Genomic DNA, 22,318 nt, shown 5'->3' with positions numbered 1-22,318 from the left:
TAGGGCAACTTTGCTTCCAAATTGTCCAGTAACTAATTATTATTTTTTATCACAAATAAATCTGCAGATTACTTCTCAATAAACAGATTTTTTTTTTAAATTCTCTAGAAAACAGTAGAAAAGCTAAATATAACCAGTTTTCTATCATGTAAGACAAAAAAAAAAAAACATTTTTGAGTAGTTGCAGTGAGGGAGTCTGTCATTTCCGTTTGAAATATGATTTCGTTAATCATTCAGTTATCTGAAAATTGAATTATCGATAATTGATAATAATCAATTTAATGTTAGATGAATAACCAAATACAAACACAGAAATGACCAAAATATATGTTTGACGACCCCCCCCCCCTCCGCCAGATATCTTCACATTGAACCATTTGAGCAGAGTTCATGCTGCCACTCACCCACTGCAGTCCCGGGATGCTTGACAAATATGGGCCCTTACTGGATTAGGATCACAGCACCAGATCTCTCTGCACTAACCCCTGAGGCCCGAGGGCAGAACGTGTGGGAAAGCAAAGATTGACAGGAAGTTGTCGTGTAAAGGCAGAGGTGTGTGTGCGTGTGCGTTTGCGTTTGCCCACCGGGCAGAACACAGAGCCAGGGCAGGAAACGAAGTGGTTGTGCCACCGGTTAGAGGAAACAGAGCGGCAGATAAATTACTCGGGAGGCAGGCTGGCTGGACTTCTGAGAGCTGAAGCTGAGTGGACATTGAGGGAGGACAGAGTGTTGACATGGAGCATGGTGGGTGCCTAAGCCGACAGGAAAACAAAACAATGCATCTTATAATTTTTGTTATATTTGCCGAGTATTTCAAACTCTGGGGGTGTTTATTTCTTCTTCTGAGTTTGGAGGATGATCAAGAAAATGCATTTGCAGGATCCTTGACAGATTTAAAGAAAACAAAACAACAACGTGTAACCGGTGTAACGTTTGAGCCACTACGAGAAGCCAAAACGGCTTCACTGTGCCTTGGTGTGAGTCCTTCATGTCTCTTGAGTGGTCAAACACCTCTCTTCCAGTACGTATCTACTTCTTTGGATATCTTCCGATGACGCTGATGGAGAGCCCGGATGATCACAGCACAGTATTAAGATAGTTTTCATTATGAACATGCTTTCAGTTTGTGATGTTTCTTCAGTCATTTATTTCACCTTTTTTTTTTTTTTTTTAAGTTTCCCATATGTAAAAACGTGTGAGCGGGGACCACTTTATGGGACACGTAAGGGATCCAGTGTTGGCAACGGCTGCCATCTAGTGGCCATTTTAATTACCCGTTTAGTCTTCATTCTGCTCCAGCTCTTGGCCATAACACAGTCACGTTGAAGTAAATGTTTTAATTACTCTCGCATGAACAAAGAAAACTCGTGGTAGCTTCTGTCAGTGCTGGCAAATGTGAACTGAAACAAAGTAGTCTCCATCTGACTTAAAGCCCTGATTTGTGTCTTATCATCTTGTTTACCCAGAGACAATGGTACTTGAGAAGGGGTATTTTTTTTTTTTTTTTCCCTGGGAATTTGTTGGTGAAAAGCCAGTTGTGAAATCTGTGTGATTTGGGAGAAATTTAATTTTTTTACTGGAAATGCTGCCGATTTAGAAGTGGCAAATCCTGGAAATGCTTAGTTTTGATTTGTTTAAGTTTGCCTGGAAAAAGATGCGTCGGAGTCGCGGTTTTGTTTTAAAAATGTGTATGTGTTATTCAGACTCTTGGCTCTATAACGGCTTGTAGAAAACAGGGAAAACTGCAAGACGAACTAATGAGACCACAATTTTTTCAATGACTACAAACTGTGTATTGTCGTAAACGCTATTCAAGTTTCAAAGTGGGAAACTGTCTTGTTTAGCTATAATCAGGCCATTTTTAAACATCGTGGTTTGTATCAGGAAGGAAATACAAAACTCACAGTTGATGGTACAGTATCTTGAAAATTTATTAATTAGGGTAAAATGCAGTTGGCAAATGAGCAGTTGTTTTTTTTTTCTTTCTCGTCACCACAAAACTGTTAGTAAACGAAACAACCGAGAGAAGCCGTTTCTTTGTTTTCCCTTTCTTGGTACGAAACATTTCAGTCAAGGCCTACAGAAAGAAAGAGGAAGTTGTTCATGGCGTCCTACAACCGAAGACATGCAAAGGCTCTACTCGGGGTCAAACAAATCTCTGTGAACTATTTAAAAAAAAAAAAAAAAAAAAGAAGACGGTCAGTCACTCGGATACAAACTCATTTAATCGGACTCCAGTCAAACAGTGTTGGTGTCGTTTTTATTCTGAACGGTGTCCAACGCTGTTGAGCAGGAAGGTCGTGTGGCTCTTAAGTACAGCGCTAAGGCAAAGGAGTGTGGTGTGAACAGTTCAGAGATGCGTTTGAAATGTATCCTCGAACACTGTACAGTGTGTTTCTGTACCTACCAAGGGGCACTGGAAGAGACAGAAGTATTACAAAGCAGATGAAACAAAAACATTCCAGGTAAATAAATTAATAAAGATGGCACAAGGAAGCCTGGTGAAATTACTAGAAATAACACTGTGTGATTACAGGCACGTGACAGGAGAAGTCTCGTTTTACGTGAAACGCAACCTTTTGATTTCGGCCAATTGTTTTGACATGCTCTTTAAGTAAGAATCTGCTCACAAAAGACCAAACCGTCAGAGAAGACAGGAGAGGAGGAAATTTAAAATCTCACTATCCACCGAGTCAAAAGGACACAAATATTCAGCTCGTTCTGTTGAGCCTGTGTTGCAGTTGAATTATTTTTTTTTTTTGTTTGTTTTTCTACAGTAAACAGTTAAAATCAACTCTTTTTTATATGCGAAATAAGAATAATAACAGGAAAATATACTAATGCGGGTGTCACTAGAACAAATAGTGCGTCGTTATACTCGAGGAACGTTTCTCATTCACACAAACACACACAAAACAAGGCCATCAAAAACACAAGCTATCAAACCTCTTCATCAAAGTACAGTAACTTAGAAAACATGACATGGCAATACAATTCAGTAAAATATAGTTTTACACAGTTTTGCCGAATAGGAAAATATCACCAAAAAACAACCGTATGATGCTTTTTTTCTTCAAAGAAGTGCGACCAAAAAAACATTTGTGTGGACAAAGTCACATGACTTGTTCAGAGGGCACAAATAATTTAGATTGTATCAGGAAAATGTGGACAACATTTTGAGCAGAATTCAAATAACACTAACACTGTTGTATCATAAAATAGATACTATTAAAAGCAGCGCCAACTCTCTTTTATTTCTCTTAAGTGCATGTTGTAACAGACACAAACTCACCGTCTCCGTTGGACCGATCAGCGCGCACATTAATGTTTACGACACAGTACACACAGGACTGAATGTTTGATTTATCACACTTGTGCAACTGCGTGTGATTTAAGGTTACTGCACATTCTCGGTGTGGCGTTAATAACGTGCACGTACTGAAATCATTCATTTGGCTGGTGCACACAGGACAGCCGCTTGGTTCATCCGAGTGGATCGGTTGGGCTTGATGCGCAGAATCTTGTGTGCCGGGCTGCGGTTTCCCAAAAATAGCTTCCATCGTAACATTTATGACCTTCACGGCCCCCCATTTACACCCGGTATAAACGCGTGATCTGGATCCTGACGCGCGTGATCCGTTACTCCTCCTTTGCTTTTTATCCTGTTGTTAAAACGTGTTGATTGTGCCTCGCGATTTCACACCAACCTCTTGTGTTTTCCCAACGTTTGTGGAAGACTCTGGCGCGTGTATTTGGAGGCGGATTTGAGGCTGCCGTCCCCAGAAATCTGTGTTATTCTGTTACAAATACGCAACTTCACATTACTTTTTACGATTATTAGTAAAAAAAAAAAAATTAAAAAAATATCTGTAAAAAAGTTTCGAAACATTTTGAAAAGCTGGAGCTTAAAATAAAACGCCCAACCGAACAATACTTGTTTAAGGAGCCCACCAGGGAAAAACTGAACCATTCGATCTGGGAAAGGTACTTTTGTTAATTTGATGCTCCCCACAATGATTCGGCTTAGGTGGTGCCCAAAATGACTTGTGATGCTCCTGAGAGCCCTGAAATCGGAATATGCAAATTAGGTATTGATAGTTTGACATGTCAACAAACGGGGGCACGTCCCCAGGTAAAGGGAGGCCAGGCTACTCCCTGGGATTTTTTTTTTTTTTTTTTTGCTGAGCCGTCATTAACATTAGTACCTGCAGTCTTTGTCGGGTTTGGTTGAGTTAGACGACATTAAAAGTCGTGCCACTTGATGAGGTCACAATGTACAGGTGATTGCACTCACACCAGCGAAACTTTGTGTTACAAAAGTGCACCGCCTTTAAATATGGCGGGGTTTATATAAACGTCACCGCTGATTGGTTAACACCTGTGACACACTCGTCAAATAAGAGAAAAGGAACCTCGAAGCCTCGTTTTGCACCATTTAAAAAAAAAAAAAAAAAAAAAAAGGACACGTTCAACCCGAAACCCCAAACTGTAGATAAGCGGCGCGCGCCGTTTTCAGATTGAACATCTTCCTGGTTGAGCCAATCGCGCGCGAGCCGGACCACCTCCGAACACGGTCCGGCTCGCGCGTTTGCATTTGCCGCGTGTCGTCACGTGTCCAGTCGAGTTACCCAGGTACAGATCACGGGAATATCAGGTGTACATGGGGCACAAGATCTTAACGGGTCAAAAATGACACTAGCAAAGGCAACGAACACGACTGTAAACCAATTCATTGCAAACAAGTACTCAAGGTTTATCCAGAGGCACCGGGTGTCGGGCTTTCTCGTCGTCAGTTTCAAGACGACATGCTTTTGGGAAACCGTTCCCGGTGAGTCTCAGCAGGCCTCCTTGGCTTGGCTTGGCATCTTGCACATCATCAGGATCTGCTTCAGGGCTTTCTGGACGTCCTCGTCCATCTGACCCTGAAGGCACACGGCGCAGGATCAGCAATGAAATAAAATACCGACGTCTATTTACATGCAATATATCAAACTCCCCGTTGGCCTCCAGTGGCGTTCAGTCATTCCTGTAGGTTTGGTTTGATGCGAGCAGGTTTTAAAGGGGAATTGCTTCGTGTTTGCTCAAACCAATGACAAATTATAAATAAAATAAGTAAACATATTTCTTTCCTCAAATAACGTCCTGGTTGGTCTGGATAATCCACACGCTACATTCACGTAATTAATTTGAACCGCGTTCATATAAAAAGACAGAACGTGTAAAGAGGCAAAATCCTCTTTTCATAATTTGGGTGGTCTAGTCCTTTTAAAAAAAAAAATTAAGATTGGCAATCTGTAGTCAACTAAAAAACAAACAAAACAATAGATGGTTTTACCTGAACCGCGTAGAGGAGGTGCATCCTGTAGACTGACACTATTTCATTGTGCTGCTTCTTTGACTCCTACAAAGAAAACACGAGCAACAAACTTTATTACTGAAAGATAATTAGAAAGAAAGAAATATTTATATTGTACGGAGCCCTTGGAAGGTCAGAGTTAGAATTTTTTTTTTCCTGACTATTTCTGCGTAATGCGTAATAAGTTAAGCATTTTTTTTTTTTTTTTTTTCTGCTGAGACAGACCGGAGCTCCGGTTATGTGAAACCTCGGGACGGCAGAGCTGTCACTGTGACTGTAGACATGACCGTGCTTTGGTTGTCACAATGATGCCTGTGACATCATGCTCATCACGCATGTGGACCTCATTTTCATTTTGAAACTACTGTAGCAGCTTTAATCGATCAGAAACGCACTGAAACCAGCCAAGAACTCCACCACCGCTGCAGCCGCTTTAAGAAAAACATGCTCGACTTCTCAACGTGACCAAAACGCAGCCACCCCAACGCTGGTCGCTGATTGGCCGGTCCTTCAGAGTGGCTGAGCAAACGTTACTTTGAGCAGGGTTTCCAACCGACGCTGTGAGCAATATAGTCTGGTGAAGCCAGGCGAAGATTCAACCACAGAAACAGCCGGAGTCTGAATTATAATCGGTGAGGGGAACATAAGATGCCCCGAGAAATCTCAGAACGCCCATAAAAATTTTTTTTTAAACTGATGGAGGGGCAGATGTTGCCCCCAGTGACTGAAAAATTCTCCGAATCCTACATTAAAACCCATCATTTTTATTTTGAATCACTAAATTACATTTTGATTTTGGGGGCTCCGTAGTGTTGATGGGTCACTTTTGTGTCTCAAAATGGGGAAATATTGTGTGTTTTATTTAACGATAGGTCGAAGAAATCTTACTGCCAGCTGATACTGCAGTTGTTTGATTTGTTGCTGCATCGTCTCGAGCTGCTGGTTCTGCTGCTGTCTCTTGGAGGGGGAGCACGAGCTGTAGGAGAGCTGTGATAGGCTGTTTAAGGCGTCCTTTAGTTTCCCCACCTCCCGAGACAGGTCATCTATCTGGAAGGGAAAACATAAAAATACCAACAACAACAAAAATCTGGTTAATTCAACAAGTAACTTTTTTTAAAAAAAGTACAGTTAGTTTGATAATGTGAAAAATACAACAACAACAAAAAGCTTTAACTAGACTGACTGCATTGAGATTGAATGTTTGGGTAAACTCTTGCTTATGTTACAAACAACGAACAAATCGTGTGGCAGTAAGTTCACAGTCGGTGACCGTTCTTCTAGATTATTACTGACCCTCTTGTTCTTCTCTCTCTCAGATGCGACGTGGTTCTCCACCAGCTGCTTGAGCTGACACACAGCGTCCTGGGACTCCGCCAGTCTGGAGGTCAGCGTCTGGTTCACCTTCTCCCTCGTCATCATCAGCTCCTGCAGGGCTTCCCGCTCTGCGCCATTATCCCGCGCCTTAACGGGTGGAGAAGTAAGCGTTAAAGACTGGATGGCTTTAAATGATTCTGTAATGTTTTCGAACTCTCCGCTGTGAATATCTTGTTTTGGTTTCTCCTCCCACCTTCTGCCAGGCGTCAGCCGCCTCCAGAGCCATCTCGTCCTGCTTCCTGAGGGCCCCCTGGAGGAGCTGCGTCAGATGGTTCGCCTCGCCCTCCAGCTGCTCCCGCATGGTCTCGTGCTCCAGACGAGAGACTGAGTCATCTGGAGTGACGTCTTTCTCGGTCGTCAGCCTGTTTGTGAAGGAGATACAAGAACCACTTGTGCTCAAGTGCATTTTATTGTAGCAGGCAACAAAAAAAAAAAAAAAATTCAACTTGGTAACCTTATCACCAGAGTAGGAGAAACCATCTTGATAAGCGTTGTCGCTGCTGTTGCAGCTCCAGTCTTTTCTGCTCACTTGCATTTGTTAATTTTTTTAACATACCTTAAGAAACGTGCTTATAATCAGGTATTTCAGAGGCTCCAGTTACATTTTTGTCGAAAAGTTTAGCTCAGTCACCTTTTTTAAAACAGGATATGTACTAGTTCTGATGTAATCAATGAGAGGAAAGATTAGACGGAGGCCGAATACTGAAAATGTTTGTTCTCCCCCCACCTGTTCTGAAGAGCCTCCAACTGCGTGGTCTTTTGATGTAGCTCCGCCCTCAGGGCTTCTGCTTCGCTTTCCAGCTCTTTGATGGCATTTCCCAGAGACGACATCACCTGCGTGTGGTCGGCAAGGGCGACAGAGCTCTGTGCCTGAGCCTCCGCCTCCAGCCTCAGCTGCGAAATCTCCTCTCGCGTGGCCGAGTACTTCTTCTCGGTCTCAAATAGCATCGCCTGCAGCTCCTCCACCTTGCTGTCCAGCGCCTGCACCTGTTGCAGCTCTGAGGAGGGAGATGAGGCTGCGCCGCCCTCAGCTCGGGCGTCGGCCAGGTGCTTCTGAGCGGCGCTCAGCTGACTCTTGGTTTCGCTGTAGGAGTGCGACAGTTCCAGCAGGCGGCGCTGCAGGCCAGCAATGACCTCATTCAGCTCAGCCTTCATCTCTTCAAAGTCTTTGGCTGCAGCTTCCACTGGCACGGTGCCCCGCAGAGCCTCCTGAACAACGCGGAGGAATAAATAACAGCACGAATGAATAACCGGAGAGATGAAGGGAATGTGCCATTAGAAAAGAGAAAGGAAGTAGACTTAAAGAGCAGTTTAATCTTTGCTTCTCTTTACTTTCATTCTGATTTAGCCAAAGTTCACTTACAACAACTAATGCAGCCTTGAGCCGCCTGCTTCAAGCAGTAGACGAGAAACAAACTAGAGGTTTTATATAATTCAAGATTTTTTTTTTTTTTTTCAACCTACACTGACTCAGTTGATACTGCTTGAGGTAACTGAGGAAAAATCGTTGTGATTTTTTTTTTTTTTTTTTTTTAATTCGCAAAACTTAAAAAGTATATAAAGTTGCGTTTTTAGTCTTACAGAAGAATCCTTTATTCACCTGCAGTATCCTGACTTCCTCTTGGGCCTCCTTGTACACCTCCTCCATCTGTGCAGTCATCTGTTCTTTCTCCTTGATGGTCCGTGTGTCCTCCTCCGTCCTCCTCAGCGCCTCCTCCAGCTGTCTGATTCGCTGCGCTGCCTGATCTTGCTCGGATCCTGATTGGACGAGCTGGGACTTTAGCTGTTTCACTTCATGTTCGAGTGTGGACGACGTGCTTTTCCGGACCTCCTGCTTCTCCATCGGCTCACCTTCTCCCATCTGTGCTCTCATATCATCTACTTCCTCCATGGCTTGGTGGTATCTCTCCTGAGTGTCCGTCAGCTTTGCCTGCAGCTCCGCCAGACTCTCCATCAACTCCTCTTCTCTTCCTTTCTCTCTGACGCTTTCATCCTCCTCTCTTTCTCTGCCGTGCTCCGGTTTCAGCTGAGCTTGAAGCGAACGGTTTTCCTTCCTGGTCTCAAGCAGTTTTATCTGAACGCTCTCAAGTGCCTGTCTCAGCAGTCTGATCTCCTCTTCGCTCCCTCCTCTTCCTCCTTCACTCTCCTCTTCCTCGACTCTGATTCCGCCCACCTGGGTGGTGGAGGGCACTTGTGGCAGTGACTCAAACTCATCCTGGGTAGAGTGGAAGGAGGAGTTGGAGGCCATGCTGTTTGGGCGACTGCTGTCCTTCAAGTCCTCATTTCCTTGCTGGGACGGATGTTTCTGTGAGTTAAAGGTTGCAGCATGAAGAGAAAGAGTTAGAAAGGGAGCGTGGAAATCTAAAAATCTCACAAACAAGGCAGCAATCTCTTGTACGAGTGAAATTATTGTGGCTGAAGTCTGTCATTACATGGAGGAGTTTGAATTGTAACATTTGTAAAAAGCTATATGGAGATTCCTTCAAATAAAAAAATAGTTTACTGTGTGTAAAAGAAACAGGAGTACAGCTTCAATTGATGACCGCATTTACATAATTTATTATTAACAGAAGATTTCTTCAAACACATTAGGAGCAGGACGGATGATTCCATTTTTTTTAAGACAGACTTGAAACAACGTGAACCTGTTCTATATTTTCATTTGTTCCTTTTATCCTTAAAGTTCATTTACATGTATTTTTATTTATTTATTTACATGTTCTATTACTACTATACAATAACTACATTACTTGCTCATTGCCTTGTTATAGCCACAGAGAAATGTAATTTTTATTTGTAAGGAAAAAAATCATCTGCGAACTCTGAAATGCCTCTTTTGCTGTAGTATAAGTTATTTGCCTTCACGTGAAGAATAGGAAGCATTAATTGGCTTAAATATGCAGTGTGCTGCCGTCACTTTGAGTATGTTCGGTTATTTGTTTATGGTTAAACTCGTGAGTATGAGAGCGAGTGGGTTACATACCTTCAGTTTGCCTGCAAGCTGCTGGTTCTCCAAAGTGAGAGCAGTAACCTTGGCTTGAAGAGCAGAAACCAGAGCTGCAGATGCTGTAAAACTTTGCTCGACCTGCCAACACACACACACACACACACATTGATATGCCACACGGAAGTATAAAGGCAACGTTGAGGACCACAAGCTACCTGCTGAAAAACAACGCGAGTCGTGACACGTCTTGAGCTTAGGTTAGACCTCCTTCAAGAATGCCGAAGGTGAAAAAGTTCAGCAGTCTTCTGTTGTCGGAGTACAGTACTGAACTTAGACAAGTAGTGTTGATTTAAAACTTTATAATGCATAGAAAAGAGTTAAGATTAATCAAAGTTCAAAATATCCATGTAAGAATATCTATCTATATTTAACTTAAAACTTGAATCAAAGTTACAGATGATCTATTTATAATTTGTTTGTATAACAACAAACATTAGCTGAATGTGCAGCCCTCTACAATGTGTGTTGATACTCTCTTACTATGATGTCATTAACTTTGCTCAGGTATTTTAGTTCTAGTTAACACACCTGGTTTGAAATCTGCTCATGCGTAGTGTAAATAAGTAACTGTCGCGTTATTGATAAATAATCACCTTGGTATCCAGCTCAGGACCAGTCACCGTCTCCACCGTCTGCTTCAGGTCTTCGATTGTCTCCAGCAGCATGTTTCTCTGCTCATGGAGCTTCTCGACCTCGTCTCTCAGTGCCGTTCCTCTAATTTCATCCTCCTTTGAAAGAAGGGGAGGAGAAAGGAGCGACGGGTGGCGGGAAAGAGAAATAAAAACACACAGCAGAGGGGAGAAAAAAAAGCACATCAACGCTGAGGGCAAGAAATGATCTGACTGGTACACGACATTCAACAACAAACCTACATGGAAAATACGAAGTAATGGCTTGGGCAGTTTTAATATTATTACATTTGTTAACAGTGTCTGATGGTTTTGTATTACCTTGTAGTTGAATCTCTTGGGAGTGTCACTTTTGCTGGATGCAGGAGTGCCGGCAGATGTAATGACTGAAGGAGAAGAGGGTCCAGAGCTCTGAGTGAAGAGTAAGTGAACAATTTGTGCATTAATTTCCCCCATAAACTTCAACAATATTCGATCAGCAGTGTTAAATACCAGTAACTACTTTTATGTTTATAATTTAAAACCCAGTCTACATAATTTAAAATGTCATTATTTTATGATGCAACAATTTAAAAAAAAAAAAAAAGTTATTACTGCCCTAGATGTTTACTTAACCTAAACTTTGGTAAACAAAAGACAGATTAGTACATAAATGAAATGAGTATACTAACAAACACCATAATTTTTTTTTTTTAAAGAAAAATGAATTTCCGGTCCGAAAACATTGAATATACACAAACACTCTTAAACTGTACTCGTGACAAACTGCAGACATGCATTAATATTATTATAAAGAGTGGCACAGTGATACAAGCCGACAGGTACACAGAGAGACATGCGTTTACCTGCAGTGGGCTAATGGGAGGTGGAGGTGCTTTTCGTTTTTTGGGGGTTGTGATCCGCTCATCACTTAGCTTAGCAACTTGATCATGCTGAGGAGCCAGCAAAAAGAGGCAGAGAGAAAAAGAAAGGCGGGATTCAGTGCTGGTTAGTAAAAGGAGAGTCAATCACTCAGTGCTACGGAGCGAATTAGGTTGTGTTTTTCAAAAAACGGCAACTAAAGCTGAGAAATTTGACACTGACACGTCAGAGAAGCCGACGTTGAACTACATTTTAAGTTGGCTTGTATTAATCATTTTTCGCTCTTTTTACCCATGAATCCTCTTCTAGTAAGAAAATATTTAATTTAGGACTTGTCGTTAATACTTGATCGGCTGTGTAGTTTCATTTTTCTTTCAGCAACTTTAATGCCTTTATGCGAGTAAGAAATCAAAAAATAGACTGATGTCTCACCTGAGGACTTCTAGGAGACTTGGCATCTGTCAAAGGACACAGGAAGGACAGCAAAAGTGGAGAGCATGTTAAAAACTGTAATCATTTAGGCTTTCTCTTTCAGTGTCAAACATTTATCTACTGTAGGTGAACATTCATTGAGTATAGCAGACACAAAATAGCACAAAAAAAAGAAGAAAAAAGAAAAAAAAAGGAACAGTAACCAGAGTTCCCCGACAGATGACAGTGTTGACTTGGTGTTTAAACCAGTGCAGTACTAATCTCTACCTCACAGAGGCGGTATGTCTGTGTGTTTGTTTTCTATTGGTACTGATGATGTTGTGGGACAAAAGGCCTGAGAACAGTAACATTGAAGGGCACCCAACAAGCAAAGGGCTGGTCCTCACAGCATCAACCATTAAATGTTAAGCTCAAGAAGCTTTTTTTTTTTGGTTCCAGTTGGGGTGAGGACTGAGGTTAGGCCCGGGGTGAGTCTTCTGGAGAAATAACCCGTCAATGCAACGCCCTTAAGAGATGAAACAAGTATACATGTCTCCAGCAGGTAGAGCGACATTTAACTGCCCATAAAATGTACAATCCCGATCCATCACCGTCTTCTGTCTGTTTACTAAAGTGGGGGGGGGGATGGGGGGGGTCCACACTGCCCTTTTGTTTTCAACTGTATGTGCTGTGCGTTTGTTCATAACTCTCACCTGAGACCGGATATCTGTTCACAGCAGCCATGAGGGCAGTTTTGGCTTCGGAGTTGCTGGACAGCTTGACGTAATGCACGACGTCGTGGCCCTCTGAATCGACAGCTGACAGGTCTGCTCCTCGCTGAACCAAGACTTCGACAGCAGACACCGCGTTCGACTCGGTTGCAAGCATCACGGCCGTCCTACGAAGCGTAAGCACCCAGGTGCATATGCACGAATGTACACACTGATCAACAATTCAACGTCTACCCAATATCCAAGAACAAGTCGCACATGACATTTTCGGTGTCTGAGTGTGTGTGTGTGTGTGCGCTGACGGCGTTTTTACCTGCCGCTGCTGTCGGACGTGTTGATTTCAGCGCCACAGTCCAGCAAAGCGCTGCAGACTTCAGCATGGCCGTGTTTGGCTGACAACAGCAAGGAAGCGAGGCCGTCCTTTGGGATGAGCAGACGTTGTCAAAACATTAGAAATGACTGAGATCGTCGTATAGGGGGACCACAAACCTACATAACCCAGAATTATATGGAGACACACACCCATATACAAGTTATCTAGTACGACATCAGGATGTGGGCCTTGACACGGAGTATGGTAACTATCTGTGTGGTGAGAGAAAGCTCACATTCATGTGAAAACAGACTGAACGTCTCCCTCTGAACATGCATTTCCCAGCAGATAGACAGAGAAGGGCAACGCTGTTCTTCTTTCTACAGCGCTGTATGTTCTAGAAAGAGAGAAATATGAGCAAAGGAAAATCCCCAAATGATAGCACTGCTGTTTTAAATGAATGGGCTCAGTAGAGTTTATTGCTCCGAGTTGGCCGACTACGGCAGCACTTCATGAAACATCCCACATTTTTCACCAGGATTGATAGATCCTAACCCCAAGTATGACCCTTAACCTAACCCCAGCCTCATGTTACCAAAGTCCAACCCTAACAGCCGATTGGTTAAGATTGTTGAGGGTGGCGTCCAGTCTAGAAGAAGCTGCTGCCTAAAAAACAATCTTAACCGAGCCAATATTAAATTAGGAAATTATAAATGTGGCTAGAGAGAGTGCTTTGAAGGCCGTTTTAAACACAGCATATCGAATCTACGCAAAACAATAAAGAACTCGGTAATAAATTGTATTAACAGACATGTCCACAAACCATCTGTATTGTTAACAGTATAAGTTTAAAAAAAAAAAAAGAAAAAAAAAGTCTTGTTCAACTGGAAAAATTAAAAGAACTTTGGGAAACAGCAGAGTGTGTCAGCGTAGTTGTGTGTTTTATATTACAAGGCTGCTGTTTCCACACATCACAGAGAACAAAACTATGTTCTGGGTTCCTCTGAGCTCCGTTAAAGACTTTAACAGCCCCGTGTCTGCTCTGCTCAGTCTGGGTTTTAACTTCTCTGGAATCTGAAAGACAAAACTAATTTTGTTCTTCTCCGTGTAATAGATTCAGTGTGTGTGTGGATAGATGCGGGTGCGCAGGTGTGTTACCACCTATGTGCCTGAATGTGTTACTTGTTTGCAATTTGCTGTCATGCTGTCAGTTGTTTAAAAGCTAGATTACCCAAATTTGGGCATCAGTGTATCTCCTGGGCAGAGCTGAGGTGGGGAAAGTATGCAGCAACAATCATAACCAAGTTACAGTTTGAGAGGCCTGTCGATCAAAAACATACGGAAAAAAAAAAAAAAAAAAAAAACATGACTCTGTTTGAAGCCGAATGCACTTCTCATGGAACAATATTGTCAATATTGCACTTGGACACACATTTGCTGAGTTGAAACTGGCTTTAAATCTTAATGTATTCTGAGTAACGGCATCTTTCGATCCAAAAGATTCATTATATGAACAATTTAATCTCCAAACCAAAAACTCTGAATCCTCCCTTGTGGGTCAAACTGTAGCAGAGATTAAATGTATGTATTGTTTATCTTGTTGCTGTAGTTGGACTGCAATTAAAATCTATCATCAATCTATTGTGAATTGTGAAAGTGAATATATTATTCCCCCTCCCTCCCCCACACACCTCCACCCCCACTCCCAACAAGCTCCTCATTCCCAGGCTGTGAATCATTACTACAAACCTGAACCCAGTAAACTAATTACTCCAGTACTGGTGAAACTAATTAAAGCACTCACTAAGTTACTTCCTTGTATACTTTGTTTGAATATCTACTCATGCTTTATTTTTTTATCTCGTTGCAAACTGTAATTTTGCCATGCCGAACTCTTCGGGCTATTCATCATTCATTCCCCAAAGCAGGACAGAAGACAGAATTGTGAAGTAAACTTTTAAGCTATGATAACCACTAACACTTTGTAATATTCTGCACTTTCACTGTATACTACAGGCTCACTTTATGCATAATCAAGTTTTTCAGCAGTTTAGATTTTTGTATTTTTAGATTTTGTTTCTTATTTTACTGCAGCGCTGTATTCAGCACTCTGCGGCTGTTTCTTGTATTATCAACCGTTTTGTCGAGTAAAGAAAGTAGAATCTTGTTTATTTCTGATTATGGAGTATTGGAATCAATACTATAATGTAAGAATGTCTTCACAAGTAAAAAAATCCTGCTCTGAAAATGTTGCTTAAGTAAAAAGTCTGTTAAGTGTTCTCTGTAAAAATATACTTAAAATATTAAAAGTGAAAGTACTCAAAGCATAAAAAAAATACCGTAGTGTTACACAAATATATATAATTAGATCATTATAACAATAGTTATTATTAATCCATAGACAGCATTTTAATGCTGTAGCTGCTCGAGGTGGAGGACAGCTCAATGTATAGCATTGCATCATATTTTATAAGCTTATATGTATGTAAAATTGCAATATAAAAAAATATCTAGTAACTGAAAATATTAAATAAATGTTGTGAAGTAAAAAAAATATATATATATCCAGAATGTCCCCTAAATGGATTAACATTTTACCGCTGCCTATTCTATTGTTTTCCAAGAGCTTTTGACCAATTCAAACCCAACGCGCGGATGAAAAATAATTACGAGGCCGTGTTTATGAATTGTGTCATGTTGTTTTCCGACAGCAAGCGTATGGTTTTACAGTCGGATAACAGTCTCTGAGCACAATTTACACATAAATCATTTTCTACAAACATTGTCCGACTTACTGTATGTTAGACCAGGCAGATGTTTCTCCGTTTCTTTCTACGTCTTGCTGTGTGTTTATTGAAGTCAAAAGTAGATCAGGTACAGATACGCTACAGTCCATTGGCCAACAAGCTGGCATGTTCCGCTCAGAGCAGAAACACGGCAGATACGGCAATATGTTCCAGATGAATTCTGAGTTTCTCTGTCTGCGGCATATGTCCACCAACAGGAGACAGAGCTGCTTAAACCTCGCACACACATTTGCAGATGATCAAAGTGACATCACACTTTCCCTTGCTTCCAACAGGAAACGGCGTTAAAGCACTTTCTTTGGAGTACAACAACATGACTGCCGTCTTTCACGTGTAAATTTAGAAAATACGCATTTTTGAGTGAAATGCAAAATTTGGTCGCGCAGCTTCGAAGTAAAAACGCCCGTGGAGGCTCACGATTGTGTGTCGCATCACTGCATCAACGTCTATCCCCCTCGAACGTGATAATACAAATTTAGAAGAAACGGGCGACATTTTGATTTCCGTTCTCTCACTTTGCTTTTTCTTTTACAAGCTTACAGACAGACACACGTACAACATTTTGGGCTCACGCTCCCCAACTGGGTAAAAACCACAGGCATGGAGCGTCACTGCAATGGAGACCACATGTCTGCGGCTTGAGTTCCCACAGTACGCTGACCTTCTACTTCACGCAAACAAACAATGGACAGTAATCAATCTTAAAACAGGACAAACGAGAGGAAATGTCCGTTAACGAGGATCCAACATACCGCAGATTAACAGTTGAGCAATTAATTTCTATTTTAAAGTATATTTCATTTAATCTCTTCATAAACTTCAAGAGAGAATACAGAGTTGCAGACAACACTAAAAACAAGGAAATTAGATTTTTGACAGCAGAAAAACACAAAAGAAAGCCAAAGCGCAAAGTGAATCCTTTCAAGAAATTCCTCCCTGGAAATATCACGGCAGAAAGTGATATGAATGAGACTCGGTCGAGCATATTTGTGGTCTTAGTTCTGTTTCAGAGCCTCCTTCTATCATGCCAGGAAAAATAAGTCTGGGGAGGAGAGAGTGGAAGTAATATTAAAAATACTTACTGCGTCTTTCAGGTTGATTGGACTTTTGAGTTCACACAGCAGTTGGACAATCTGGATGTTCCCACTGGCAGCTGAGGATGAAATAAAACAAGAGTCAGACAATGAGAAAACAGGATTATGTTCGATTGAACCTAACGTGGCCGAAATGACGTTTAATCACTTAATTCCAAATATGGTAGATGGTTTTATCCACATAAAGTTAGATCTTAAACCTAATCTCGCAAGATATTTTCCCACGTCCTTCTCCAAGCAGACCGACCTTCAATAAAAGCACTTTTATATAATTAACTCTCAGATTGCAGAGACACTCACCAGCGTGATGGAGAGCGGTCTTTCCTGAGCCGTCTACAGCATCGATTGGACATTTACTCTGGAGGATTGTAACAGGAAAGTTGTTTTGTTAAATAAAACAGGTGTCTGTGACATGCAATACATCTAGTGCTGTGTATATTACCAATGTAGTGAATCCCTACAGTTCACTGAGAGACCACAAACACGCCAAATAACACAAACTACCATATTATCATGGAACAGTTTGGTTGTCAGCTGTTTGATCTCTTAAGAAAAATAGTACACACATAAAGGAATTTCCAAACAACTGATGGCAAAATATGTTTATCATTGGTGCTTTAAATTTAAAAAAATTTTTTTATCCGACATTAGATTAAATTTACCGGAGATGTACACGCGTAGCAAACAATGTATTACAGCAGTTACATGTTTTTGTTCTTTTCTCTTTATAGTTTATTAACAGTTACTACCTCCTTCACATGTTATGAATAGTGGCATTACTTATTGACAGCACTAAAGCAAGTCGGATAACAACTAACAAAAATTCGGGCAAAAATGCATTACAACTTGTGCTGTGTACGAGCAGACAGCAAGACTAGCGTGGATGTCAGACCAGCCGGGATGCTGAGCTGCTGCTGACAGTCATGAGATAGTTTGGTCAGCAGATCAGAGCAGGAAGAGTGTGTTTGTGTGTGTGTTTGTCCTCTTGCTAAGATCTGCTGATCTGTACGCACGCATGCACGCACACACGCACACACACACACACACACACACACACACACACACACACACACACACACACACACACACACGCAGCAGACTGAAGAAATGAAGCAGCGAAACTGCTTTCAGACATCTTAACAAAATGGTCAGACTGTAGGTTTCATCTGGTTCATGTGCTTTCACGCCTTCTTTTATTTGCTGCTCTGAGTAATGCATCCAAGACAAAGTCCTGCTGTGGGACACTGATACACACTGTCCTTAAAACACTCTTAGTTTCATATTTCTAGTGCTTTTTGGTGTAAAATACATCTAGAAATTGCATTCAACGAAATACCACTCTGTTATTGTCGGACCACATTGTGCGTTATTATAAATATCTGGCTTGATAGCCTGCAGCTAGTTGTTGTATTTATTGTACAGTTCAGGGCATTAAGAATGAGTGGTGGCCCAGGACCTTAAAAACAGGGATTTTATAGAAACAAAGCCTCCTTCACTTGGGGGCACCTTACCTGAATGAGCTTCCTGAAGCACTCCACATGATTGTTTTTGGCAGCCAGGTGTAAGGGAGTAAAACCTGAGCATAGTTTTAAAGAAAGACCTTAGTTAAGAGCTTCATGAGGCCAAAGATTTTAGTGACAAAGTGGTACAGTCATACTTGAAATAAAAATGTGAATTCTTTTGAGTTTTGTTTTGTATAAATTGGACCTAAAATATTATCTTAAGTTAGTTTTAAGTGCCAGACAAGATTAATACATTATACTTTATCATTTACAGTATTTAAAGAACAAATGTATCATATTCATGCACAAATACAGAAGAGTCTAAACAATTCTCGTATATTCTATAATTAGGATACATACCAGCAGCATCAGTGATTGACAGGTCAGCTCCATGAGCCAAGATGACAGATAGGCAGTCTGTTTGACCACGAGCAGCTGCTACATGAAGACTACACACACAAACCAAAAGAAAAGAACTAATTAGAAACACAGCACTTTCACTTTCAGCTGGGGAAAAAAAGATGTTTCTCTTTTTACAGCTTATACACAAAGAATTGTGCAGCATTAATAATGACCTGATGCTACATTCGTGAGAGTAAATTGAAAGTTTTGTCAAAAATTCCCCTTTTCTGCCAGTCCTATCAGATAATGCTGAATATTGATCTCTCGCTGTCTTTACGAAGTGGCATTACACGAAAAGGTTCTGCATTTACAGAAATACATATATTTGCTTTCTTGCCTAACATTAGATAACACGATTGCATCACTCACATCTGTCTGTAAAATATGGAGCTCTAGCCCTAAGATTTTTTTAAAGAAATCGTATTTCTTTAATTTGTACAAAAACCAAAGTGAAAAAAACAATTGTTTGTGGTTTTGCAAGGGATTAACTTTAGGCCGGCTCAGCAACTTTTTACAGTCTGTTGTTTTGCCGTTGGTTTTTTTGTGTTAACTGGTGGCTTTGTAGGTAGATTGTATGACCTTTGGACAGAGCATGGGTAGCCTTCATATTTAGCATGAAAGCATAAGATAATATTGACTTTATTAATCCCACAGTCGGGAAATTCGGTCGTCACAGCAGCAAGAAAAAAACAAAAAGTGCACACAATATGAACAAATTTACAAATACATATAAGATAGATACAAAATAATTATTTTAGAATAAATACACACACACACACACACAGACTAGACACACACACACAATTTTTTTTTAAATTAAATAAAAAAATACATAAATAAATACAGTTTGGGATGAATTAGATGTTCTCATCTGACCCCCAACAAGACATTTACATAGTGTAAACAAAAAATATCAAACTATTCCTTTGAAGTCAGAATATTGAAGCTTTCAGTTTTGTTTGACGGCACCGATAGTGATAAGTTGTAATTGTGGCTGTGTTTACGGATGTCTTCTTAGACTAAAGCAGAGCCCCTCCTCACTGAGGAGAGGAGTGAGCCTGTTGCCATGGCTCCGCCTACCCTCTAGAACCAGAAACTTAACAGATATTTATCGAAATGAAAATCGTCGAGATTATTAACATATTATGGGACTTTTAAGGTTTTAACAAAAAAGCAGGAATTGAGCAGCCGCCATAATGAGACAGGAGCAATATACCGGCAATGTTACAGTGTGCCGACAGTTTTCACAACATGAACTTACCCACTGAACTGTGTTATTTTAAGTATTACAGGTAAAGCACTGCCTTGCGTCCAAGAATGTCATAAGTTAATATCAGCCTTTATGCAAAAAGTGCTCTTTGTCTGACTTGTTCGTGCCTGTTTGTGCATGTATGTAGCAGAACATCAATACAAGCCCTTTCCACCTCAGCGAGCAGAATGAAAATAAATAAATAAATAAGTACCACCACACATGCTCAACCTTCTCTTAGTGTACGTAGGACACGCACACGCACATGCTCACAACTATGCCCACTTTTCTTTCAATCAGGTCTTATCACCATAGAGATACTTTCGTGTCGACTCCTCCTTTGTGCCTCCTGAAAAGATTGGAGCATTGCGATTCCAAACCACCACATTCATCATGATTTACAAAGGCTGCCAGTCTTCATCTTTCTGCGTGTTTCTGTGCTGTACTCGCACACAAAGAGAAGGTCAAGGATGTGAACTAGTGGTGGAATACTTTTTTTTTTTTTAAACCTTTTGAGGGTTTGTTTCAGCATGTGAGAAATCTGCATGTGTGTCTTGATGTTCCTGGCACTGGGTGAGCTGCTCAACACATTGAGGTCAGTGGGTGTTGTGTTTCAGAAAAAAGAAAGAGGTCAAATATTAACACTGAGCCTCTGTGTTATCAACAGTCTCAGCTGATGAGGCAAGCTCCGCTGCCTCTGCAGAAAATGAGCTGGCTTTCAAAACACTGAATGCCAAGGAGGCTGAGGGAATAGTTGCAAAATGTCAACCTTTCAAGAACGAAGAAACAGACATATTTTTAGATTGGCCATTCATCTTTAACATTGTGCGGTGGAGCATGAAAGGAGTTACATAAACCCTGGACTTGAGGACTTGAGGACTTGAGCGTATACTGGAGTGGAATGTGTAATTTTTAAATTGTAAAGACAACAGAAAAATCACAGCGACTACAGGTTTACTGGACACTTCATTTACCAAAATTAGGGATGTCACGATGGTGGAATTTTAGTTGATGATTAATTGTCATCCAAGATCATTGCAAATAATGACTTGGCTGTCTTTTCCTGTTTATTTTATGCCACTATCATAGTTTAAACCTAAGCCATAGATTAATTATACACCTTCTGAAGGAGCAGAGCCTGTTTCTTGTCATTGATCATTGGCATATATCGTTTAAAGAGTAATTTTCTTTTTGTCCTTTAGACTTTGTATAAAAAAAATTCACAGGGAAGATATGACATAAATAACAACCTAAATATACAAAGAAACGGCCGACACTGACAGGTACCAATAAACTAAATAAAGAATGTACTGAGATGGCGCTAATTCTTTGCTTGTGCCATTAAACCACAGCAGAAGCAGTAGATGTGACAAACCTCGAATGGTAGAAAACAACATGGAAATAGTGATGAAAATCTGACATTGCTGTTAGTTTCATCCAGCTGTTTTTATACAGATGAATGGAAACAATTTGAATAATTATGCAAAATAAATTGCGGTAAGCTGAAATAATTGTAATAACAGTCCTAACTACGATCACGCAATTCCTCATCCAACCTTTGTAATGTGCAGCCTATTAGATATTACTAAACCATTGTCAGCTCCACATTATTCTGGCTTCTGAGTTTGCAGCATTGACTCTGTTTTCCCCCCAAACTCATCCTGGAGAAGTCACTGCAGACTGACTCTCTAAATTTCAACTAGTTGCTCTGTAGAAGTCATTGTTTTTGCAGAAGTTATGTTGTGACTTTACTTTCTTGTCTCCATGGAAAAGTCGTGTCTATTGATCTAAAGGGATTCATGCCCTGATTACGCAAAGGTATGAATTAATATACAGCACAAATATGTTCTAAAAAAAAAAAAAACTACGAACCAAATCTGCACCGAAGACACGTTTGTGCATGCTTTGTGCAGATAATACGAAGAATGCTTACGCTGATTTTCCTTCGCTGTCCAGCTTTACAGCATTAGCACCTTTCTTGGCAAGTAAGGATGCCACTTTCTCCACCTCGCCATGTTCCACCGCAGCGAGCAGACGCTCGTCGTTTTTGTTCCACTCGTTGACCTGGAGGACAAAGAACCAAATAGGAGAAATAAATCAAAAGATGCTAGAGTAGTAAATTAGAAAGGGAGGGAAAAAACATAATATAGTAGACCAAGTAAGTATCATCAAAAATATTTTACTGACTTAAAGATATTAAATTTGTGTTTTCTTTAGATTTTTGGTGGGCCTTTTATGCCTTTATTTGATAATAATGTAGGAGATAGACATGTAATGTGGGGAGACCTGCAGTAAAGGTCCAACCAGCTGGGAATCAAACCAGGAACAACTCGGCTACCAGGTCATCTCTCTCAATACATTCTATGAAATTATGCTGCGTCAGATTTACCTTTGCTCTTCTAATAATAATAATAATAATAATAATAACAATACACGCTGATTGTAAGCGGTCATCAGATGTTAACAGGCGCATTAGCAAATCTTACTTTGCTGTCAAAATGGCCGAGATGCCCTAAATGTGAGAAATGTTTCTCAGAGGAAGAGAATGTTTTCTTGGCTCTGCGGTGGCCCCCGCAAAACAT

At 40.8% G+C, this 22,318-nt stretch overlaps 1 protein-coding gene across 2 annotated transcripts in view; it reads right to left on the bottom strand.

Moving 5' to 3' along the window:
* Positions 1 to 1,906: 1,906 nt before the first annotated feature.
* Positions 1,907 to 22,318, bottom strand: part of rai14 (retinoic acid induced 14) — a 39,874-nt gene continuing 19,462 nt past the window's right edge. Inside the window, exons 3-21 of one of the 2 annotated variants that reach the window (XM_069703145.1) lie at positions 21,670 to 21,800; positions 18,446 to 18,534; positions 18,095 to 18,159; positions 16,884 to 16,941; positions 16,572 to 16,642; positions 12,683 to 12,789; positions 12,352 to 12,536; positions 11,660 to 11,685; positions 11,212 to 11,298; positions 10,688 to 10,777; positions 10,331 to 10,465; positions 9,714 to 9,815; positions 8,331 to 9,035; positions 7,458 to 7,939; positions 6,924 to 7,092; positions 6,650 to 6,817; positions 6,245 to 6,403; positions 5,336 to 5,401; positions 1,907 to 4,922 (exon numbers count right to left, since the gene is read on the bottom strand). In XM_069703145.1, coding sequence (XP_069559246.1) covers positions 4,836 to 4,922; positions 5,336 to 5,401; positions 6,245 to 6,403; positions 6,650 to 6,817; positions 6,924 to 7,092; positions 7,458 to 7,939; positions 8,331 to 9,035; positions 9,714 to 9,815; positions 10,331 to 10,465; positions 10,688 to 10,777; positions 11,212 to 11,298; positions 11,660 to 11,685; positions 12,352 to 12,536; positions 12,683 to 12,789; positions 16,572 to 16,642; positions 16,884 to 16,941; positions 18,095 to 18,159; positions 18,446 to 18,534; positions 21,670 to 21,800 — 2,982 coding nt within the window. In that variant the 3' untranslated portion in view covers positions 1,907 to 4,835. The remainder of the gene's footprint in view (positions 4,923 to 5,335; positions 5,402 to 6,244; positions 6,404 to 6,649; positions 6,818 to 6,923; positions 7,093 to 7,457; positions 7,940 to 8,330; positions 9,036 to 9,713; positions 9,816 to 10,330; positions 10,466 to 10,687; positions 10,778 to 11,211; positions 11,299 to 11,659; positions 11,686 to 12,351; positions 12,537 to 12,682; positions 12,790 to 16,571; positions 16,643 to 16,883; positions 16,942 to 18,094; positions 18,160 to 18,445; positions 18,535 to 21,669; positions 21,801 to 22,318) is intronic. The other variant, XM_069703154.1, reaches the window with a different exon arrangement.

This window comes from Brachyistius frenatus, unplaced genomic scaffold, assembly GCF_029030835.1.
Source record: "Brachyistius frenatus isolate BFR_SWC_R1_liver_20210118 unplaced genomic scaffold, ASM2903083v1 Contig_3, whole genome shotgun sequence".
NCBI classification, from domain to species: Eukaryota; Metazoa; Chordata; class Actinopteri; family Embiotocidae; genus Brachyistius; species Brachyistius frenatus.
The sequence above is the reverse complement of the archived record's forward strand: the minus strand, read 5'-3'. Positions and strand labels throughout refer to the sequence as shown.